Source organism: Paramisgurnus dabryanus, chromosome 19 (genome assembly GCF_030506205.2).
Source record: "Paramisgurnus dabryanus chromosome 19, PD_genome_1.1, whole genome shotgun sequence".
Taxonomy (NCBI): Eukaryota; Metazoa; Chordata; class Actinopteri; order Cypriniformes; family Cobitidae; genus Paramisgurnus; species Paramisgurnus dabryanus.
This window is the reverse complement of record NC_133355.1, coordinates 27,321,650-27,345,322: the sequence shown is the minus strand read 5'-3', so window position 1 is coordinate 27,345,322 and position 23,673 is coordinate 27,321,650. Positions and strand designations below refer to the sequence as shown.

The window sequence follows — 23,673 nt, the reverse complement described above, 5'->3', positions numbered from 1 at the left end:
AAACTAAAGCGGAGTCTCTTCGTAGCTGTCATTTTCTTAAATGAGCCGCAGTAAAGTTTCAAATGAGCTTTTAACGCTAGACAAACGTCTTTATTTTCAACACGATCACCTTGTTTGCGGGACTTATGTTTTTGTTTTTATTTGTATAGTTTTTCATTATTTGGCAGTTTTAGCAGTTATATTTTTTGTAGCGTGCGGGTGTGGACAGGTGCGCGATTGTGACTGTCACTTTAGACCTAGGACCGAGCTCCTCACTTTGCAGTTAAAAAAAATCACTTTATTTTCAAAGAATTGTATAATAATTATAGTTTTATGTATTATTATTATTGATGTTTTTTCAATGTTTTGTAAATTCTCTATGACAATTGTTTAATAAATGTTCATTCAAAATGCAAAACATTGCATATTTTTTTATTTTTAGTCGACTAATCGTTGCCCAGGACAGGACTTTGGTCGAATAAGCATTTCTTTGGTTGACTACAGCCCTAGAATTGTGTTTGAGTATTTAATGATCTGTGATGAGTGTACAAGTTTTGCTGCCGGGGTGCTCTAAAAACATTCTTGCCTTAAGCGAGGTAAAGCATCTTGTGTAGTTCAGTTTTAAATGCACTGGAGCATGTTAAATATTGACTAATGATTAAGGAACGCTGCTTTCTCGTGTTGTGTATTGGCCTCAGTCGCCTCCAGAAGTTGCAGGGGTGTCCATTTTTCACTTTTTATCAGCCCAGTGTTCAGGTAATCGCAATCCAGTTTTAACAAGATGGACCTCACACAGACCATTAAGCACACAAACAATGTAGCAGAAATGTAGTGTGTGTTGGTTCGAAGGCTGCTCCTCCCTCACAGGCAGCCGCTGAATTCCAAGGCTCAGGGTTCAGTATTTACTGGCCTTGGGTTGATAAAGGATCAAACAGTTGTAAGGCTTGGGTGTTTCAATACACGGTCAGTCTGAACAATTTGTTCTCTTACTCCCTGACTGACAACAGATCGGCGAGCCCTTCAGTGGCTAAACAGCTGCGCATGTAAGTGTGTGTTCGTGACATCCAGTGTGATGTTTAACCCATCGAAAAAGGTTGAAGGACACTTTGCAAGAACTGAAACATAATGAAATAATGATTATGAAGTTAAAAGGAGGGTGTGCGCTTGGATAGCCATGTGTCTTTTATTTTTGTCCATTTATCTTTACTACTTCACACCCTTATCTCTCTAGTTCCTCACAATATTACTCTAATGATTATTATCTCAATGTTTCCATTGGATTCTGGCCTGGATTTACCCCTCTGCTCCCATCCCAGCAATCCTGTTAACCCTAATGAGATTAGCCAGAGTCTGTGGTCATTAAGTGTTGTGTTGCGTCCCACCATACGCATCTGGTCCTTACACACTAGGGAGGTTAGCATTAGGTGACATTTGTTTGATTGAGCCTTTTTACAAAATATTTTCTCTCATCAGACAGGGAACAGTGTTCCAGACTATAGTTCTTATTTCTGTACCACCTTTGCAGAAATGTAGTGGTGTGGTACACAAAGCATTGCTTTGCCATCTCTCAATAGCTCTGATAGCTTACTTAAGATGCATTTGAACTTGCATTCACATCACTTCTTATCGGTAAGCCATTACCCCATTTAACAGGTTCACCGGGTCTGTGGTACTGGAGTCATCTCAAGTCTTTTTTGCTTTAGACTCCTGACCTGCTTTTAGTCTGGTTAAGCTCTTGTGACTGCCCATCAGTGGTTTTACCAGCACCTCCCACTACACCCCACACCTCCTAGAGCCTCATGGGGCCCTCAGCTGACTGACATAATCCTGCAGGCATTAGCATGCTGACGGGAATTCATATAGGTGGCAGGAGGCTGGAGACTTTCCTGGGAGCTTTTGAGGATAAATACGGCTGAGGTCATTAAGGGCAGAGCTTTTAGGGTTTATGGTCCCCCGGGCCTCCAGGTGGCAATCAACTAATCTTTAAAAAAAAATTGTTGTTTTTTCTGTTTCTGATGGAGTTGTGAATTGAGCTGGACTATGAAGCAATATGAATGGAACAGATCAGTATGTAAGTCTTGTTGGCCACGACCGACCTCAGAACAGGCGTGAAGAGAGCGTCGCCCACAAAGATAATTTGGACTTGATGCAAAACCACAACAGCAGTATCTTTTTTCGGTTGCATCATAAGCTACTTTATTTCACAGGGCAGCATGTTTGAGTAGCTTTAGAGAGTGGCTCAGTTTGAAATGCATTAGGAAATGCATTTATATTAAGTTTACATTTATGCATTTGGCAGATTTTTGTATCCAAAGTGACTCGCATGCATTCGTGTCTTATGCATTGCCCTACCAGTTGAGCTTCAGGAACAGAATGATGTCTATACAGAGGCAAATGCTTATATTCACGCGTCTGTATGTTTTTTGTGTTTCAATGCGTTGTCATCTCTTTGAAGTTTTTGTCATTTTAGCATTGTTGTGTTTTCAATTATTTGAAAAGGTTGTGCTGTTTTGAACCTCACTATTGACAAAGAATGTCAAGGCTCAATTTCCTCCATTTACATTTTGTGATTCCCCAGAGAGGTTGGGCAGGCAGCTTGGGGGTAACCGTGACGACGGCTTACCTCACGACTCGGGGCCGCGTGAACGTTAAATAATAGCCTGCTGTCTTTTGTCAACGATAGGGGAAACCTGAGTGGGATGCGCAACAGGTGCGACATGCAAAAGTGTCCACTTACACTACACACTTATCTGGATACGCCCCCACACTCCACATACTACGTTCGTGCTAAAAGACACCCGTGTGCGGACATGCTTGTGTTTATGTATGCAAACGCATGTTGAATAAACTGCTGGATAGTGTAAGGTGACGTATTGTGTTTACCTTTTCGCTGCACAATCCGAGTTCACATGAGGAGAGTTAGAAAACGTAAGCTTGTAACATGATGTCAGGCAACTCTGTAGGCTTCCTATTAAACTCTTGAGAGAAGATAAAAGGAATACATTTTACAAGGAATACATTTTTTCTTTTTTTAAAGGCTTTTCCCCATTTTTTTCAACTGCATTTCCACCTTGAGATTGTAGTCACAAATATGTACTTATATGTCTAAAGCTAAGACAAAATGACATGGTGCTATGCTGTCATGTCTCTAACCAGTTTTAGTTCACCCAAGAATTAAATTTTTGGGTTTGGGGTCGTTCCAAACATGTAAGTCCTACGATTGTTTTTGGGTTACATTTTTAGATATTTTTAATGAAAACCGGGAGGAAAAAGTCCATGTGCCATCAGTGGATCAATAAGGGCCTGTTCACATATCGCGTCTTTTGCGCGCTCAAGTTTGTTTTTTCAAATGTAGGCACGCGGTATGCATGCAGTGTGGACGTGCCTGGAAAAAACGAGCGCATCGCACCGCGTGCATACATTTAAAATAACATTTGAGTTAAAAACACCTCAGCTTTTCAGAATGCCGCAAGTGCACCGCAGGTCATGTGACAAGAATCTACGCGGCTAGCGTTTTCCGTGCGTTTTTAGGGCAAAGTGATCGGCCTCTAAGAATATCATGAAGCTACGAGAACACTTTTGTTCGCAAAGATAACCAATTTAACAAATGTATTAAACAAAAATAACATTTTGTTTTTTTTGTTTGCGTCGCTTCATTATGTTGTTAACGTTAATGTTTATTTTGACAGCCCTAATATCAAAAAATAAATTCCGAAGACAATCAAAGGACTAGCACTGCAAAAAAAAATTTTCAAGAAAAAAATTCTTAGTATTTTTTCAGTTAAAATATCTAAAAATCCTTAAATGAAGATGCTTTTTCTTGATGAGCAAAACGGCCCAAAAAATAAGTCAAATTTTTTGATCAAAAATATCAAATAAAATTGATTTTGTGCATAAAACAAGCAAAAAAATTCCAATGGGGTAAGCAAAAAATCTAAACACTAAATTCAAGAAAAATTCAAGAAAAATGTGCTTACCCCATTGGCAGATTTTTTTTTGATTGTTTAATAAATTTGTGTAATACATTTGTTAAATTGGTTATCTTTGCGAACAAAAGTGTTCTCTTCACTTCATGATATTCTTAGATGCCGTTCACGTCGTGCCTAAAGACGTGTGGAAAACGCTAGCTGCGTAGATTCTTATCACTTGACCTGCGGTGCGCTTGCGGCATTCTGAAAGGCTGAGATGTTTTTACCTCAAATGTAATTTCAAATAGGCATGTGATATGCACGCGGTGCGATGCACTTGTTTTTTCCAGGCATACCACGCCCCTACAATTGAAAAAACAAACTTGAGCGTGCAAAAGACGCGATATGTGAACAGGGCCTTATTGATCCACTGATGGCACATGGACTTTTTCCTCCGGGTTTTCATGAAAAATATCTAAAAAATGTAACCTGAAAACAATCGAAGGACTTACTAAAATCTTGAAATTTTGTCTTAAACACTAAATTAAAAAAAAATTGCTTACCCCATTGGCAGATTTTATTTTGCTTGTTTTATGCACAATGTCACTTCAATTTGATATTTTTGCTCTAAAAACTAGACTTATTTTCTTGGGTCGTTTTGCTCATCCACAATTTAAGAATTTAAGAAAGCATCTTAATTTAAGAATTTTTAGATATTTTTAGACTAATAATTTTTTTTGTGAAAATCATTTTTGCAGTGTATGGGTTTGAAACGACGTGGAAGTAAGTGATTTATGATAACATTTTCAATCTGGTGTGAACTGTCCCTTCAAAGGTATTTTCATACCAGAAACACAAGTCGTTGATTGGTTGGTAGCAAATTTGTGTTTGAGATGTCTAACAATGTTAGACAAACCCCTACAGGTGTACGACATTACAGCAGGTGCCCTGTGCTGAAATCCATATCCACTTCATCCTCCCTTGCCATCGGCCATCTATCACATCAAATAGCGGCAGGTGTGACCGCTCAATGTGTTTTCTGAAGTCTCCCCAGGGTCTGTCAGTTGGTTAGCGAAGGGTCTTTTCAACCCTCAAAAGACGGCAGCCGTACGGCTGTCTGCCACAGGCGCCACCTCCAAGGCGGATATTTGAGATGGCAGTGGTTAAAAACCCTTGTTCTTTCCTCTTTACAACCATTCTAAGATTACTTAGATTTCACTGAGATTTGAATTTCGGGAGGGGGTTAAGACCTCCGTTTAGCATCTGTTTACCTCCAGATGGCCATCACTGCCCTGTTTTGCCTAATTTCTATACGCCACTGAAAAGAGAGAGAGAGAGAGAGAGAGAGAGAGAGAGAGAGAGAGAGAGAGAAGTCGAAAAGAGCTACAGTAAACAGGGTTCCCGCGGGGTCTTAAAAAGCCTTAAAAGCATTGAATTTATGAATTTGGAAATAATACCTTAAAAAGACTTTAAAAAGTCTTAAATTTTGATGTCTGGGTCTTAAAAATTGTGCTGTATGTAACTTCTCCATATTGTATTTTTCCTTAAAAGTTTCTTTGTCAACCACATTTTGATTAAATCAGGGATGCAAACACATCGCTTTTCGGCGCCTGCGCCTTTTTATTATTAATGGCATTTTGGTTGCGAGCACATCGTGTCTCTCCCGATGAGTCTGCTGTACGTTCACATGCTCTCTGTTTCTCGATGAATTGGGTGCGACATGAAGCGAGTTCAGCGTCACATGTTTCTGAACTTGAGCAGAGTTGTATGCATAGAGGTTTTCACGGAGGACCGGGTCCGATTTACATTATGTGTAAAACCCGAGTCGATAGGAAAACGGCCGTGATCAGAGTCAGTCAGCGCTAATGTTCACGTGCAGTTTCAAGCTGCGTGCCTCCGTTTCTATTGCGATAACAACTGGCTTGGTTTGAAAGTCACGACCACGCGCTGCACTTTCTTTCTCCGTCCCTTTGTTTAATAATGTTAATATTAATGAACCATCTTTTTATATCTAAAAAGTTTGCTCAAAGATCACAAAGATGTTAGCAAAAAAGCAATGTGAATGTTAATTAAGCCCATTGCACGAGCAAAGCTCAAGCTGACTCTAGATATAAAAAACGCAAAGCTCTAATATAAAGTCACCAGTCACTGGGACAGCAAGTAGACTTTTGAATCTAAAATAATAAGTGGATTAAGCTCTTTTAATCTGCAAGAGAGGAATTAAAAGAGGCACTTTTACTGCTTCTGCTCTATCTAAAAAAGGAAAGAAAACTACATAAACCATAACACACCAATTACATTTATAATCTCTAGACCTGCACTTTCTATCATTAATATACTATACATATTATTGTATTCAAAAGAGTTTGATAAAAGGGGTCATCTACACAAGTATTGCTTCATATGTCAGTGCAAAAACAGTAAAGTGTTTTGTGATGCTTTGACAAACATTGTCAGCTTTGTTCATTTATGGTTGGATTTATGAAATATAATGTGAAATTAATATAAATGAATGCAGCCAGATGGAAGGCCCTGGATACGTTGCAGGAGGTGGCCAGGAAGAAGAGGAAGAAGGAGTAAAGCAAGAAGAAGTGCTAGATAGTTCAATAAGAGTTTTGGTTTAACATAAAAAATGAAATTGAATATTCCAAATTAATGTCGGCGTCTTTTGATTTTCGAATTTCATTTTTCTCTATATACCTAGGTTGGTAGGGATGGCAGGGGTCTGTGGCAATGTAGCCTAAGTATCTGGATATTTGCCTGGGTGTGAGGGCTTAGATTACCTTTCTCTTTTTTGAACATACATGTGTTTGCATCTCTGTTTGTTTAATAAAGTAGTATAAATAAAGAGTGGCGGATCCAATAATTGAGAATGCAACACAGTCCCGGGTCACAGTACAAAATACTGCGAACACGTGATACCTTCAGTAAATGAAGATCACCACAACCATAGACTGCAACACAACACAGCAACAGGCAAAGGAGAAGCGGGAAAAATCAAAGAAAATCTCAGAAATTCCTTAACAACTTAACATTGTTTGGCAAACTTTCTTGTGGCCTACTGAAAAAAAAAATTCACACTTGCTTGGCTTATCATCTTTTTACCCATTTCACATCGGAAAAATAAATGAACACAAGTTTAAGTATTTTAGTTTTTCTTTGCTGGTAGGGACGTGAAATGGGTATTAATTTTTTATACAAATGGTCTTAAAAAGGTCTTAAAAAGACTTGAATTTAACTTGAAGAAACCTGTAGGAACCCTGGTAAAGAAAATAAAAAGATAAGTGCTCCTTCATTCCCCACATGTTTCAGGTAGGCCAGGTGTCTCAGCGCGAGCCCACCTGCTGCCTTTCTTTTTTGTAAGGCACAATAGGGAACATAAAGACCGCAGACTGTCTTTGATTGGGAGTGACGGCAAGCAAGAGGAAACAAGGTTTCGTGTGGGGTTAAAGAAATGCTTTACAGCAGGCAGCTGGGACGCTGGTCTCTTGTGTACAGGAACACCTGTGGATTTGATGGCAATACAAAACATGTACAGTCACATTTTCATGAATAAAAAGCATTTCATATTAATTTGTATTGGGCAATGGGCTTTGGCTAACCTTTTAATTATTTTAAGGTGCCTCAATGAATATTCAGGAAGCATTGAATTATGTTGTAGTTATATGCGTGTTATCTATGTTCACTTTAATTGGCAACAAACAGTGGACGATAAGGAAGTAAATTACTTTTGGCTTCATTCCAGCAGTTGGCTGAGGTACTTTATACAGTATGAACTGTCAGTTCCTTTGTCAGAGGAACCGTTTGTCGAAGAATTTGGTTTTTCCCCATATAAATGTTTAACCACCGTTCAGACAATGAACTGTGTAGGTGTAATTTGCATATGTTGTGCATAGAGAGATATTTGCATAGTCAACTTTGTTTAAAATACAGACGGTATTGTTATAATGTAAACATTAGACTTGCATAATGTTCACCTGAAGCAAACAGATGTAAGGATGTAACTAATATCAGCAAAAATTATGATTTTTGTTAACATAACAGACATAGTCCCTTATAATATTTTAAAAGGCACCTAACAGCTAAGCTATAATTATCTACACATTTTTTTTTTTTTTTGTTAATGCTTTGTTTATTTTTTATTGGAAAGTGTTTTGTTGCTCAGCTGGTAGGGTATTGTGATTCCATTTTTAGGACACGCACATAGAGATGAGATGTATACCTTAAATGCACTGTAAGTTGTTTTCAAATGCATAAATGTAAATGCAAAAAGTGCTAGTGTTGTTTGATATAACTATAATTCGTGAAGAAATGTTGGTAAAAGTTGCACCCTCATAATGCGATTGAGATGTTGGCAATATTGCAGTTATACTTTAGCTCGCGTAAACACAACATTTCGATCAAAACAATGCGATTAAGCTCATAATCGCAGCAAGCATAATCGTGTTAAAACATGTGGAGTATGCAATAAACTGGCATGTAAATAGTTTATTTGGATGTACTGCAAACTATCCAAAGTACGCATTTGCTTGCGTCATGCGCTATAAGCGGCATAGTACAGTAAATTTTTTTACGCGTATGCGGTCATACTCGCAGCCTCACAAAGCATACTTTATTTGCCTCAAACGCTTGTATAGGTGTTTGTTGCATGCAGTCCCACTCTTGGCCTACAGGGGTCTGTGAGGAGCAATAAGAAAAACTTACTGTATGTAAACATCTTTGTCCACTTTCATGGTAAAGTTGTACAAATGAGGATAGTGTCAGACCTTTCGACTTGATTTCATAATGTGTTTAGTCATGCTGACGCATCACAAGGCTAGTGCGAGACAAAAGGTTGTGGTTTAAAAGTACTTTTTTGGGAAAATGTCAATCGTTTTGCTAAATAAGACATTTTGAATCCCTTTGAAGCTGCATTGAAACTGTAAACTGTTGATGTCCACTAAAGAAAAATCCAGAAATGTTTTCCTCAACAAAAGAATCTCTTCTTGACTGAACAAAGAAAGATATTAAGATATTATCTTGTACAGGGTTTCCCACAGAAAAATTGTTAGTTAAGGTGATGGGATTTGGGGGTGTATGTGGCCGGGGGAGGGCGTGGCAATCAAATTAAAATATTTTTATTTAAAACACTCAAATAAAACTTAATTTTGAACAGAAAATGAACACAAACTAGATTATTAATGAATTAAATGTTTTTAACAGATACCTCTAATGGGAATAGCTGCGTGATAAAGTGAAACTAAAGGGTTAATAAACACAAATTAAAGCAGATGTTGTAGAACTTCTTGCGAAAAATGATAGATTGCGCAAAATTTTTAAAAACTGATTATTTCCCACTTTTAATTACATTATTTTATAGGAGTGTGACTACTGTAGCATGTAAATAATGCACATAAATAAAGTGAGCAAGAGCGCTCAACAATTATATCGAATCAACAGGCATGTGAAACTTAGCTAGCAGGTTGCTCAAACAACAAAATCACCAGCTAACTTACTTTAAATTTGCAAGAACTATAGACTAATACAAAAACTGGCTTAAATAAACCAAAAACATAAGTCCAATTACAGTTCTCACGGACACATGTTTAATCAACTGGCTATCCTCCAGACAAGACAGACCACTTCTTTATCTCATTTCGGCCATGTGGCGCGCATGCACGCTTGCGGTGTGAAGCACATCCGCGCTATTCTCTGAAATGCACTTGACGGCCTTTTGCGCAACCTAGTTAAGGCGGTAGGGTTTCCCAGCTTAGGCGGGCCGCCCAAACTGCAAAATGCCGCTGGAAACCCTGTTGTTTGCCATGGGGGGAGTAAATTATCAGGAATTCTTTTATGAATGTGGAATATTCCTTTAACATATTTTTAGCAACCAACATTTATAAGTGTCGCATGTCATTTAAAATAGTTTGACAGACGGTTCGCTCCAAAAATGTATCACTGCTGAGATGTTGCTTTGAAACAGATTATCACTGTAGAAAACTTCAGACTGCTCGTCTTCATCACTTCCTTAAGAGCGTAATGAATCTTTAGTGAGCCGAGCCACTGCAGTTGATCATCGTGACACTTCATTGACCACGCTACTGGGATAAAAATTAGTTATTAGTTATTGCTGAGCCAAGTGCTTTTCTTCACTCCAGTGATTTAGGGATTAGCCATTATAGAAATTATGGTCGATAAAATGAAGCTGTAATTATGTTATGGCTCATAATTGTCACTCTGGCAGATACCATAAATCTGTACTATTAACAATTAATATACATTTTGTAGGTTAAAAATGTTCACAACAAAACCCTAGTCCAGACTCACCCGCAAGCAATAGCCATCATTTCACCGTCTAGGTTAACTGTAGACCCGATATAGTCTGGCTATGAGTAACCCACTTTTAGCCAAGATACGATGACCTTGAATTTGGTTACATGCAAGATGTAAGATTTATTGATTTATTTCATTAGGGGTCAAGCCCAGAATGGGCGAAGACCCCTATTGTATCTGTTAGTTTTCTTTTTCTTTTTTTTCTTTTTCTTTTTCTTCCTCCGCCATTGCGGTCTATGGCAGCCTATAGCAGCGTACATAGGAAAGTTATGAAATTTGGCACACTGATAGAGGACTGTCCAAAAAGTCTCCACAGCAAATTTGAAGTCTGTATCTCTAACCCGCTAGCGCCACCAACAGTCCAAATTTGCACTTATGTATTTGCTTATAACTTCTGACCCGTAAGTCCTAGACACTAAATTCTTGTATCCTCTGATTCCTTGGATCAAGACGATTCGATTAGACCCTATGACGTCATTTTCCGTCATGAAAAATTTTCCGCCATTTTGATTTATTCATAAAACCTACTTTTGCGAACTTGTCCTAGAGCTTTTGCCCAATTGCCATGAAAAACGGTATGTAGCATCTAGAGACACTCAGGGCAAAAAGTTATTAAAAGAATTTTGATAAACCATTCCGTTTTCGTATAACGCGTCAACAAATTTTACGTAGAGCCCAAAAAACAGGTTTTAGTGTGTATCTTCGCCAATCTTATGTCTATTGACGCCAAACTTGGTAGTTGTGATGCCAGTGAGGATCTGAGGGGGCATGCAGACTTTCGTCACAGCACCACCTAGTGGTCATACGAATGTTGTACATGCTTATAACTTTGGCTCTGATCTGTGTTTTTTCACGGGACTTGTTTCGCTGAAGTCCAGAAAAGTTGCCGAGTCCAACGTTACCAAACATGCCAGATTTCGCCTTACGGTTAGCCCTGCGGAGCAAAACAGCACTTAAAAAACACGCGCGAATATCTCCGCGAGCGTAATTCTGATCGACTCGAAAACACCATAGGAAGAACATTGCATTACCTTCTGAACAAAAAGTTCTATTGGCGTTATATTAAAATTTTCATCAGAAATGGCCGAAAATTGCAAAAAACGAAAAATTACCTTTAAATTTTCAGTTTTTACACATAAATGGTTATAACTTCGTAACACAAAGAGATTTTTTCACCATATTTGATACGCTGATGTACGACCACAGTCTGAGGCTACACAAAAAAAATTGTATGCTTGCACCACTAGTTGGCCTTATAATTGAACAAAACCTTTGAAATCAAGCCACCCTATGGTCATACAACTGTTTCTTCACTAAACTAAAGTGTAATTCAATTCAATTTAATTCAATTTTATTTATATAGCGCTTTTCACAATTTGTGATTGTTTCAAAGCAGCTTTACAATAATAGAAGCAGTGGAAAGCATAGAAAAACGACAGATAGCACAACATAATACACGATAGCAGCTAAATTTGCTGCGGCTATGAATCAACATTATAAGCGTGCGTATTGCTAATGTAACGTAAAGAAGAGGGTGCTAAGTAAAGCCCAAGAAGGCTGCCTCCCCGGGTTGAAAAACCCCCTATGAGAAAAAAAACCCCAGACTCAGCAGGGGAAGTAAAAAAAAGTCTTAGGAGGAAAAAACCCTTGGGAGATATATTTATATATACATTGAAACGATTAAGGAGATTAGGCGGAGGTAAAGCGGGTTCTGCTGGTGGTCGTTGGTCATGCATCAGCTGGGCATCACGTTTACGGTCTGCCGGTGAGTCAGCGGTGTGCCAACTTTCACATTTACCGGAACTGGGTCTGTTTGTCTCAAGTGTCCTCGGAGACGAGGACGAGACATGAAGAAAGAAAAACAAAACCCAATTAGCGTAGGGGCCATTCATATGTAAACACATGTACATATACACAAACATACATATATATATATATATATATATATATATATATATATATATATATATATATATATATATATATATATATATATATATATATATATATATATATACTTATACTTATACATACATACATACATACATACACACACACATACATATAGGTATTGAAGATACGTCATCCCAGTGACAGACTCTGCACAGTTCGGTTTAGTATAGTCATAAAACTAGCTAGATGTAACACAGTTATGAACTGAGGTTGCATGTACAACTTTGTCATTGCGCCACCTAGTGGTTTTGAGATAGAAATATGGTATTTTTGCCTAAAACTACTCCAACAGTACATCTAAAATCTTGGGTCATCATGTATTATTCCTTTCACGGCTTGGAGATCATTGGTGCATGCCAATTAATTCCTTAGCAACCAATAAGGATACCTTATCAATCCTTTTTACAAGAGCTATATCTCTGCATCAGAACATCGTAGAGACATGGGGGTGGTCTCTTTTGACTCATTAACACCACTGTAACATTTTGTGAGCTGAGAATTGCCACTGCAAGCACCACTCACATTTTCTTCAGTGTTCTAGTTGTCAATGCTCCTCGAGAAGAGAGGGAGAGATAACTCTGAATGAAAACATAGCTTTTTGCTGATAACTGTTATATTACTTAGTCTGAAATCAAGAGATTTTCTTAGGTTCTTTAAACTGATCATCCGAATTCAACTTTACTTTCTTCTGTGCCCTTTTTGGCTTGACCCCGGCATTGCTGCTTGCAGCTATATTTTAATTTATTTTCATCTTAGACGTCATCTATAATATCTTCACTGACAACCTTGTTTTAGCCTAGATGCTTGGGCGGTGTTTGGACAGCTATTAGACATTTTTTTTTAAAGTGCCATATAATGCATTGAAATAGGTTTAATTGTCAAAGGTATGTGGCTTTATTAAGTGCAAAATTATCCAAAGATGGTTTCACAGGTTACTTTACATCTCTAAAATTTGCCCTGAGAATGAAATGGTCTATTTTTACCTTATTTGAATGGGTCATGAATATTAATGTTGAGCTCTGCTCTGATTGGCTGCTTTTCAGAGTGGCTCAGTTCAGTAGCTCTATGTAGCTTCAGTAGTAGTAGTATGTGTGTGCAAACAGACTTTATGTTTGAGTTTGTATCAGATAAAGATACATATTTTGAGGAATAATCAATTACCGTATTTTCCGGACTATAAATCGCTCTGGATTATAAGTCGCATCAGTCAAAAAGTGCGTCATTAAGAAGAAAAAACATATCAAGAGTTTCGTTGCAAAACGAGATAACTCCATTTTTAACATTTTTGTCAAAACATGTTTATTATTATGTTATCATGTTATTATTTTGTTTTATGGTGCTACTTAGCTGTATTTGTTATACAAACCAACTGCAGTTGAATTAATATTAATTGGAATGCACAACCAAAAAACGAGATTTTCGAGTTATCTCGTTTTTTCTTGTTGAACTGGACTAGAAAATTATAATTCTTTTGGGGGGCATTTTGTTCATTAAGTCTTTCTCCATTGTCTAAGTCAGTGGTTCCCAAACTTTTTCAGCGTGCGACTGCGGTTTTAAAATGTAATATTTTAATTAAACAAAACATATAAAATTATACTTAGTAGTGGTGTTGGTTAGTTGGCTTATTATTTTTTAGGTTTAATTACACAGAATTCATGATAAATGAATGTATTTTATAAAATGTCATAAAACTGGGGCCCCCTGGCACCATCTCGCGGCCCCCCGCCCCCAGTTTTAAACCCCTGGTCTAAGTTAATGTTTCAGTTAACAGTTTTTTCAGGGCTAGGCTACAGGAGCAACATATAGCACCCTCTCTTGGGTGTAGACGGTAATGTTTTCTTTTGGTTCATGTAAGTCAGTATGAATTGATTTTGACACAAGTCGCACCTGACTATAAGTCGCAGGACTAGCCAAACTATGAAAAAAGTGCGACTTATAGTCCGGAAAATACCGTATTTGGAAATTGTAAATGGACATTTTTGAGTAGTTCAGTATGGACCTGCAAAACGTAACTTTAACGTCAATAGTAGAACTTTAGCCCAAACGTTAGCATATAGCAATAACTAGCATATAGTGCTAACTCAGCACTCGCAATTTTGTTTTTAACATTGTCACAACATTGTACTTAATTTAATGTGTTATTTAATGTTGGGGGCATACATATCAACGGTAATGTCACAGTTGGTGTTATGTTGAGATTGGCCTGTTTTCCAGCAGTCTTTTGCACAAGGTTTACATAAGGAGGAAACAATCATGTTTGAGGCTCACAATATGTTATTACCATGAACAGAACTCTTTTTATTCATTTATGCCTAGGTAAATACAGTTTTACATTCTATGGCACCTTTAAACACAAAATTGCTTGCTGGTTTACATGCTTTATTATAATTTCCACAATTAGCTGAACAGAAGAATAATTCTCTTAAATTTTTATTATCCAAAAAGTACCCCCAAGTGCCTCCCTGCGTATTGTAGGTGGATCAATGCTATGCGGAGGTTGGGTCAACGGAGATCTTCTCTGCTGACAGTATCAGAATGTTATTGGAGTTTATCGAGCAGCAGTGATTCAGCAGCTTCAGACTGCTGCAGACCCCGCCACACTTTACTCCATACTGCACCAATCTTCCTTATTCTCTCTCTGTCACCCCATTACATGTTTATTTCTGCATTATATAAGTGGGTTGTATGTTGTGTAGCTGTTTTTTTCCAGTGATGATTTTTTTTTATTGTTAAATATTCTCACTTTGAGCACATTGTGGTCTGCTCACAATTTTTATTAAGATAAAACTCATTAATATGGTGTTATTTTCTGAATCCTCAGGGCCTGCTAGCAATGTGCCACCTGTTTACGGTCTTGATGTGACAGACGTGACCAATTGGGAGACTACTGTACTGACTCCTGCTTTAGAGATACTGGAGTGCCTTCAAAAGGTTTGCCTTCTCACGTTTACTTTCTTTGCCTTTCTTGTGTATTCTTTGGCGTACGTTCTAGTGTGGTAAGCCCCCTCGTCTTTGAAACTGTTCCAGGGAGAGCAGCCATCCGTCCAGCCAATCAGAGTAGACGGGGCGGAGACTCGTAACAAGCGGCGTCATCACATGTGCGAACTTTGCGATAAGGTGATCATTGGCGACTTGGAATGGACAGGTAAGTTTCGACATAGGTTAAAGGGATACTTCAACCGAATATATAAATTACCCCATGATGTACTCACCCTTAAAGGATTAGCCATTTTCTTAAAAGAAAAATCCAGATATTTACTCACCACCATGTCATCCAAAAAGTTGATTTCTTTCTTTGTTCAGTCAAGAAGAAATTATGTTTTTTGAGGAAAACATTGCAGGATTTTTCTCATTTTAATGGACTTTAATGGACCCCAACACTTAACTCAAAACTTAAGTATTTTTATTGGAGTTTCAAAGGACTATAAACTATAGGGTCTTATCTAGCGAAACGATTGTCATTTTTGACTAGAAAAATAAAAAATATGCACTTTTAAACCATGACTTCTCTTCTATCTCCGGTCCTGAAAAGCGCCAGCGCGACCTCACGTAATTGCGTTGTGACGTAAAAAAGGTCACATGTTACATTTATGAAACACACATTTGCGAACCATTTTTAACAATAAACTGACACAAAGACATTAATTACTATCATTTGACATAGATCAACGTCGGAACAGTCCTCTTTCTCCACACTTGTAAAAACTGGGGTGTAGTTTCCCGTTCGTCCTCTGTGACCTCTTGACATGATGACGTATTGCGTGAGGTCGCCCTGGCGCATTACAGGACCGGAGATAGGCGAGAAGTTGTGGTTGAAAAGTGAATATTTTTTTTGTCAAAAATGACAATCGTTTTGCTAGATAAGACCCTTATGCCTCGTTTGGGATTGTTTAGAGTCCTTTGAAACTGTTAAGTGTTGAGTTAAGTGTTGGGGTCCATTAAAGTCCATTAAAATTAGAAAAATCCTGGAATGTTTTTCTCAAAAAACATAATTTCTTCTCGACTTAACAAAGAAAGACATCAACATTTTGGATGACATGGTGGTGAGTAAATTATCTGGATTTTTTTTAAGAAAATGGACTAATCCTTTAAGCAATCCGAGATACATGTCCAACACACATTTGGAGTTATTTTCGTGAATGTCCTTGCTTTTACAAGGTTATAATGTAAGAAAAAAGGGATTAGGGAACAACTTCTGACTTTCTTCCGGAACGACCCCATCTTGGAGTCTTTTTGCTCATCTGAAAGGTAATGGACATATGTATCTCGGATTGCTTCAGGCTGAGTAAATCAAAGGGGTGTAACAATACATCGATATGGATCAATGCATCGATTAAATTTCTAAAGATACGATGCATCGAGTGCCATGCGTAAAATATCAATGTGAGGTACCTTTATTTTGACATACTCTGTGTCCGTATTTCTTGACATAACGTCAATCTACGCGTTTCCACTAAAGCGAGCATTTTCGTCTCAGCAATTGAATGCAATGCAGCAACCAAGCAGTTTTAGCACTAAAAAACAACGCGTAAAAGCCAGAAGACGTTGTAACGCTATCGGATGCAAATTGTAGGTTTGGAAATATTTTGTATGTGGAAAATGGATTGGCAGAAATTCTTTGCCAGCACCAACTGAAACGCTAAAGACTTTTACTGTTGCCATTGTAAGCTTAAATTTGTGTGACAATTTTCCTCATTTTTATTTTTCTTTATTAAAAAAAAAAAAATTCTTATTTTGTTGTTGTAAATGTATGATGTATCTGCAAACATGGCATCGCTGGCAGAGATTGAATTGATACTGTATAATATTGCAATGAACCGTCTGATTTACCCCCCTTGTAAATCATGGGGTAATTTTTATATTTGGCTGAAGTATCGCTTTAAGATGGTGGCCTTAAAGAAACTAATATCTAATATTTGACCTCTTCTGACTCTCCAGCACATCAGAAGTCCAAAAATCATCTTTATCAAGTCCGCAAGAGGAGAAAAACCGAACAGGTCACAGATCAGTCACAGGACATTAAGCCTACCAAACCAGAAAATGTGAGTGACAGTCAGGTCCCAGCGCTCTAGTCCCCCGTCTCAGCTGTGGCTTATGGGGTCAAGCTCACAGATGGACCACAGAAATTAAGAGCTCTGATGTGGATCGTGATGTATTTTTAAGATCAATAGTAATCTTTCGAGAAAAGACCCTTTTTGGCCTTTGTGATGAACGGGAGATGGCAATAGTCATTGCTCTGTCCACTTGGAAGACCAGAATACACCGAAGGGTCGGTGATGTTCGGACACCCGGATTTGATGGTTTTTCCATCGCCTGTTGACACTAGTTTTTGGATTCTTGAGCTGGACAGATGTCTTTCCACTGCTGTCGTGGCTTAGCCAAGTTTTTACCACAGGGTACACAAAGCGGTGTTAACCCATTTCTGACTGAACTGCATGCCACTTTTGTTGGATTACTGGATTACATTTTTCCCACTTACCAGTTCTGGATATTTTTTATTGGGAATTTACTCTGGTTTCAGTGCCTTTACTAGAGACATTCAATCAAAACAGATCAGCTAGACATAAAAATTGTCATATACTTGGATTTCAAACTTGTATGACTTTTTTGTGTATGTGCCATGGTCACAAAAGTCATGTGGGTTTAGAAAGAAACGATGATTTTCTGTTTTGTCTGAGCTTTTTAACAGCATTTTTATTACAGAATGACGTCTATTATTGCATAAATTATGTAAATATAATTGTCATTAAAGAGCTTTTATGATTTAAATATTACATTTCTCAGCAGACGTGTGTTTATCTAATGAAATGGGTTAGAAAAGGTTTAACGTGAAGTCATCAGGGTACTTTTTTCCTCATACCAACACTTAACGTCGCGGTCCTTGGCTGAAAGCCACAAACTAGCTCGTTTCTTTCTGCTGCAATGTGGATTTTCAGCAAGATAGCAACCTATGCTCATTAGCCCTCATATCCAGGCTAAATATACATCACACTTACAATAGCTGGAAGGGAGTGTGTTTACATAGTGTATGAGCGAGTGAGTGGCTGGCCCACATTTGCACTGATTTGGGTCACAGATTTGGCCGGAGCGGGTGCCTGTGATTCCGGTAGGAGCGGGGTTGACTGGCAGCCTCTCATCTGTGTGTCTTATTTTAGGCTTGGTGGGAAAGAGTCTTTGTAGTTCAGCTGAGCTTTCTTTTGATGGACAGCAGTTATTTTAGATCAGACGGTTTCAAGGATGAAAGGATAAAGGAAACAACTCATCTGCTACGTGTTTACCTTGAATGTCAACTGTTTAGGGCGGGTATATATTAGAAAGTTTCAAATCCATCTTGTTTTTTTACTGCAAAGATACATCATCCGACTGAAAGCTCAGTGAATTTTATCATGCAGCGGTGTGCTGTGATGTTGGCATCCATTCAGCAGTGGGAATTTCTGCTAGGCGGGTTAAAAATTTGATATGCTGTATTTTGAGACTCTTAGACTCTTAAGCCCCCTTTAAAATGCATCTTTAAGCCTGATTTATAGTTTTTTGTCAGACCTACGCTGGATTCTCTCTATAGTAGGCTCTCTCTTTTTGCGCTTCTGCTAGGGCCCGCATACAGTACGCATGATGCAATTTTTGTTATCAGAAGAGTGTGCACGTAATATATGCGCTAGGGTTGCGCCGATAGACAAGAATATCATCTATCGACGATATGCATACATATGGCCAATAGCGGGCCTTCATGACGATACTTACCATGTTTGCCCATTATAGTTTTAAATTATTATCATTATCATTACACTTTTAAATTTAACATGCAAATTGTCCTCACATGAGCTTGTGAGCTTGTAACGTGTGTGGCACGGACTCCTTTTTGCACCTGAACTTGTAATGTGTGCGTCTTGGACTCGCACCTAAGCTTGTAATACGCATGGCTCTGACATGTCCGTGCACTAGAGAAGTTTTTATGCACACAGGGTTTTAAAACCAGTGAGTGTGTTGTTCCCGCTTCCTGGCATGCAGGAAATTTCAAAGTGGCTGGGCATCAATGACGCGCTCCGATTAATGAGTATAAGTTAATAAGACAAATAGGTAAATGAGTATCGTGATTCGATCGTGATACGTGGATCTCATAGGCTGACGATAGGACGATCCCACTATGCTGCATATCATGCAACATTAGTATTATGCGCACCACCAGATTTTTGAAACCTCACGCACATTGTACGCGTAACTGGTGCATAGGCGTACAGCTGTATGTAGTGTGTAGACCAGGAGAGGTATTGCCATTTGTCGCAATTCACAGTATGAATTTATACAAATTAGCCAACTCGTAAATTACATACGAATTATTGTGAGATCAGGCTGTGAAAGCTCATTCATATCTGAGCTATAGCTAGTTAGTAAAGTCTTTGTGTGTTCACCTGCTTGGTGTTTTGACCATTGCCCTTTTAAGATCAAATCTGTGAAGCATACTAGGTGTTGACGGCTTTAAACTGTTTTAGATGTTGTTGACTTAAAACACCGTCATTCTCTGTTGAACACACAGCTTGTTTGTTGCGGAGACCTAATGTGTGGTGTGTTTGTTTATCTGGTGCTGAACGTATTACATACTTAATTATTCTCTTTCAGCATCCTAACTGCTGATTTATTTGTTATTAAAGAGAAGCAGCTGATGTAATGTTTAGTGGCACAAGTTAACCTACACTGTAAACTGGAGAACTGGGTCAAGTTTGTTTACATAGGCTTGTTATGTTCAGTCATGGAGAACGCTGTGATTGTGCAATGCTTGTTGACCATAGTCTGTCAACAGTTAAACCCTGCTTTCATACTATCCACACTACATAGTATTACCGAATAATGGGTAAGTGAGCCCGGTCAATTTATTGCTTTTGGAATATCAATATTAACTCTTAACACAAACATTTTCCTTTTTTTTTGGAGTGTGCATAGTATGCATTGTTGTGTGCAGTTTTTGCATTACACAAAATATAGTTTGCATTGTATTGTTTTTGTCCAAGATTTAACTTTCATGTTTTTGAATGTGCCACTCCCAGCTTTACTTTATGCTTCAAATATCATTATCATTGTTATCTTAGTGCATACTTTTTGATACTTGAACATATTGCAGTCCTGCTTTTTAGGGACTTGACATGTATGTCAGTAAGTTGAATAGGGGTCAAAGTTAGGCACAGTCTGTTCCCTTCCTGTCCCCCATCAAGGTCCGATAACCTTTGAAACAAAACCGACATGCTTGAATCGTCCTTTCATCAACTTATCTTTCTTTCATACCACCTCTTTATTTTCTTCTCATCTTACCTTTCTTCTCTATTACCTGAATATCATCTTAAATGGCGCGGTCGTTCCTTATTCTTGTCTTTTTGCTTTCTAATCTTTTCTGTTATTTCCCCCACAACCTGTCTCCATCTCTTATTGTCTCTCTGTGTAATGATAGATTAGAGAAATGAATCATGTTGTTCTGAAGTGCTGTGTAACAGTCGGTACACACAGTACTTACCAAAGGTCAGCTTTCTGTCTAAGTAATAGCACAGCAGCTGACTGCATTTTAAGCACATTCCCTCACTGCAGAGGATTAATGCCACTTAAAGTATATAATGCATTGCATAAACCAAGAATGCTGATAACATACTTTTGAACCTTTATATTTTAACCACGCAGTAAGTGTGTATTCAGAGGCGTGGGCACATTCTGGAATGTTTATGTTCCTGTCAGTTACTGTTGTAAGTCGTCTTTGCATTGAAAATGTAGTTACGATTGACAGCGTAGAGCCGTCTTTCATGTGTTAATTTAAGTGCATGCTTGTGGAAAAAGACGTATTTTAGGTAAAAAAAATGTATCTTATTTTTTCTTGTCATTGTTGTGGTTATTCAGTTTAGTCAGCCAGACTAAGGGACGGTTCACATTTTCTTGTCTAAACACAACCGATCCGCTTTCCTCCTTTCCAATGCACAGTGGGCGGTTTCGCTTTGGTAGCGTGTGCCGTTGCTAAGCAACATTAAGCCGCGTTCCCCATAGATTGAGTGTGCATTGTTTCTTCTAATTGTGTCAAACTTGACAGTTTGTTCGTTTTGTGCATGTCTGTACAGCGATGATCAGCTGTTCCTCCATCTTGAGTTTAAAGAGCACCTACTGTCTAATTCACATTTCTACATTTTCTATTGTTGTGTAAGTTTGTGTTAGTAAATGTTAACGATATACAAAAGGTACAATCCGGCAAGTAAACAATGACGCGGGTTATCGTTTTCACATAAATCTTTTTTCTTGGACTATAACAAACACACAGATTGTAGGCAACAGTTTACTTCCTGGGATTGGTGATGTGGACAAGACCGACATTATTATAATTCCTCCCACTTCAGACTCACAGCCTTTAAGTTAGCATTGCATTGTGAGCGAATCTTTTAAACATGGTAAGGAGCGTCACATTTCCGGCTGCTGTCAGAGGTATTCAGGCCAATCACAACGCACAGATTAGCTGGTCAATCAGAGACACCGAGCTTTTCAAATACATGCGTTTCAGGAAGAAAGTTAAATCTGGAGCTGCAAAAATGTACGGTATGTGGAAAATAATGTGGGTTTTTTATGTTAAACATAAATAATGTTTATGCGATCCAACATTCATACTTAAAAGGTGAAGCTGATTGGTACTTGTCACTAGGGCTGTGCGATTTAGGGAAAATATCTAATTGCGCTTTTTCTGCCAGGAATTGCGATTGCGATTCGATTTGCAATTAAATTTTGTAGTAGATGCAATGTGCATCTGCCTCTTTAGATGGTTAGATCTTACTGATACTGCTTATGGGTCTGGTGATTTAACTGTATTCTTATGTTTTTTTTTTTTTTTTTTTTTTTTGTGAAAATAAGGAAACAAAAACAAAGAAATTAAGAATATAATTAACACTTCTTATTGTATGAAATGTAAAATGGTCTTTGGGTTGGACTAACACTGTAACAGTATTTAAATAAGTGGGTTCATTATAGCTGCAACTTTAACAACAATTAAAAATATTGAAATGGGTGACTGAGTTTTACTGGAAAGATTTGAATGCATGTTTGTTTTTTGTAAACAAAGAACTGTAATACTCAACTTCATAACTATCAAAATATTAAATAGCTACATTTGGGATTTTTAAAATGAATATAAAATCCAAATGTGTTCAATGTCATGTCATTTCATTCAAGTGACATTAGCAACCCAGTAAAATTATATTTTAGTTTGTTTTAAATAAGGAGTCGGGCTTGTAAGCATTGTTGGGCGGGTGTGTTTAAAGTTTTAACGCATCATCCGTTTTGGGAGACGCGGGCGTGTCGTAAAGTCTTGCGATGCGGACTTGCGGAGACAGGCGTGAGTATTTAATAAGCATAGAGACACAGGCTGCGCGTGTGCGTCAAGTTAAACACCTTGTCTGTTGTGGAAGACGCGCGCGCAAAGTCTTGCAATGCGGAAACAGGCGGGAGTATTTAATAAGCATTGAGAGACACAGGCTGCGCGCATGCTTTAAATTGAAACCCCTCATCAGTTTAGGAGAAGCGCTGTATTGGTTGACGTGCCTCTCACGGAGAAAGCACAGCCATACTTGCGCTCGCTCAATTGGATAGACTGTCACAAAGCCTCTCTGCATATTTCTCAAATCGCATCATATCGCATCCTTTCGCGATTTGCTAATCGCAACGTTGCACATCGCGATTGCGGTTCGATTTCGATTAATCGCCCAGCCCTACTTGTCACAGGACCTACGATGCAGATGCGGCATACTGAAAAGTTCAAATATTTTGAACTCGCCGCGAAAAAAAGAGCGCGTGGTACCATTTGGCTCTCTATTTGGGCACGCTCTCCACGCATCTACACATCAAAACAACGTATTTGCGCATGCATCAGACGCGAAATGTGAACCGCCCCAAGTCTACGTTAACATGACGACAATGTATGAAAAACTGAAAAGATTATTCTTTGTTTTTGAAAATGTATATTATGCAGATGACGAAACTGTCAAAACAATCCACATTTGCACGGATCCTAAAAACGTTGTATTACGCGTGTCAGGCCAGTAGAATATGATGTTACTTTGTAAAGAAACACTAAACATGCCAGCGCAAATATGCTTTCTTCTACAGAGTGATAAATACAAAATCAAGATGGAAAAGCATTGAGCGGTTTGGTAAGACAGACAATGAGGTAGATTTATTACTACAAGTGACCCTGGAGTATAAAGCCGCAACATTTTGTAAATTTAATAAACTCAAAATATCTTGAGCAGCACAAACACCTTCCTGTACACTGCCCTTGTGAATTTGGTTATACTCGACCATGCCTATAGACTGAATTAAGACTGATACAAGTTAGTAGTGATAGGGGCCGATATTTGCGAGTTTTATGTGTATCGGCATCTGCCGATACGTGGCTGCCGTGTTCGCAGATTTTTTCCGACATTATTTACAGACAGAGTGCTAGAAGCCGCAAGCAATTGCAGGTCATGTGACTAAAACAACCGACCTTTCCATGACAACATCGAAA

General features: G+C 38.3%; 1 protein-coding gene across 3 annotated transcripts in view; it reads left to right on the top strand.

Annotated features, from left to right (window-relative positions):
- The window catches only part of trit1 (tRNA isopentenyltransferase 1), a 61,388-nt gene extending 43,462 nt beyond the window's left edge, over window positions 1-17,926 (top strand). For 2 of the 3 annotated variants that reach the window (XM_065294555.1, XM_065294553.1), the window contains 3 exons: window positions 14,974-15,083; window positions 15,180-15,297; window positions 17,091-17,926. In XM_065294555.1, coding sequence (XP_065150627.1) covers window positions 14,974-15,083; window positions 15,180-15,297; window positions 17,091-17,224 — 362 coding nt within the window. In that variant the 3' untranslated portion in view covers window positions 17,225-17,926. The remainder of the gene's footprint in view (window positions 1-14,973; window positions 15,084-15,179; window positions 15,298-17,090) is intronic. The other variant, XM_065294554.1, reaches the window with a different exon arrangement.
- Window positions 17,927-23,673: the final 5,747 nt, after the last annotated feature.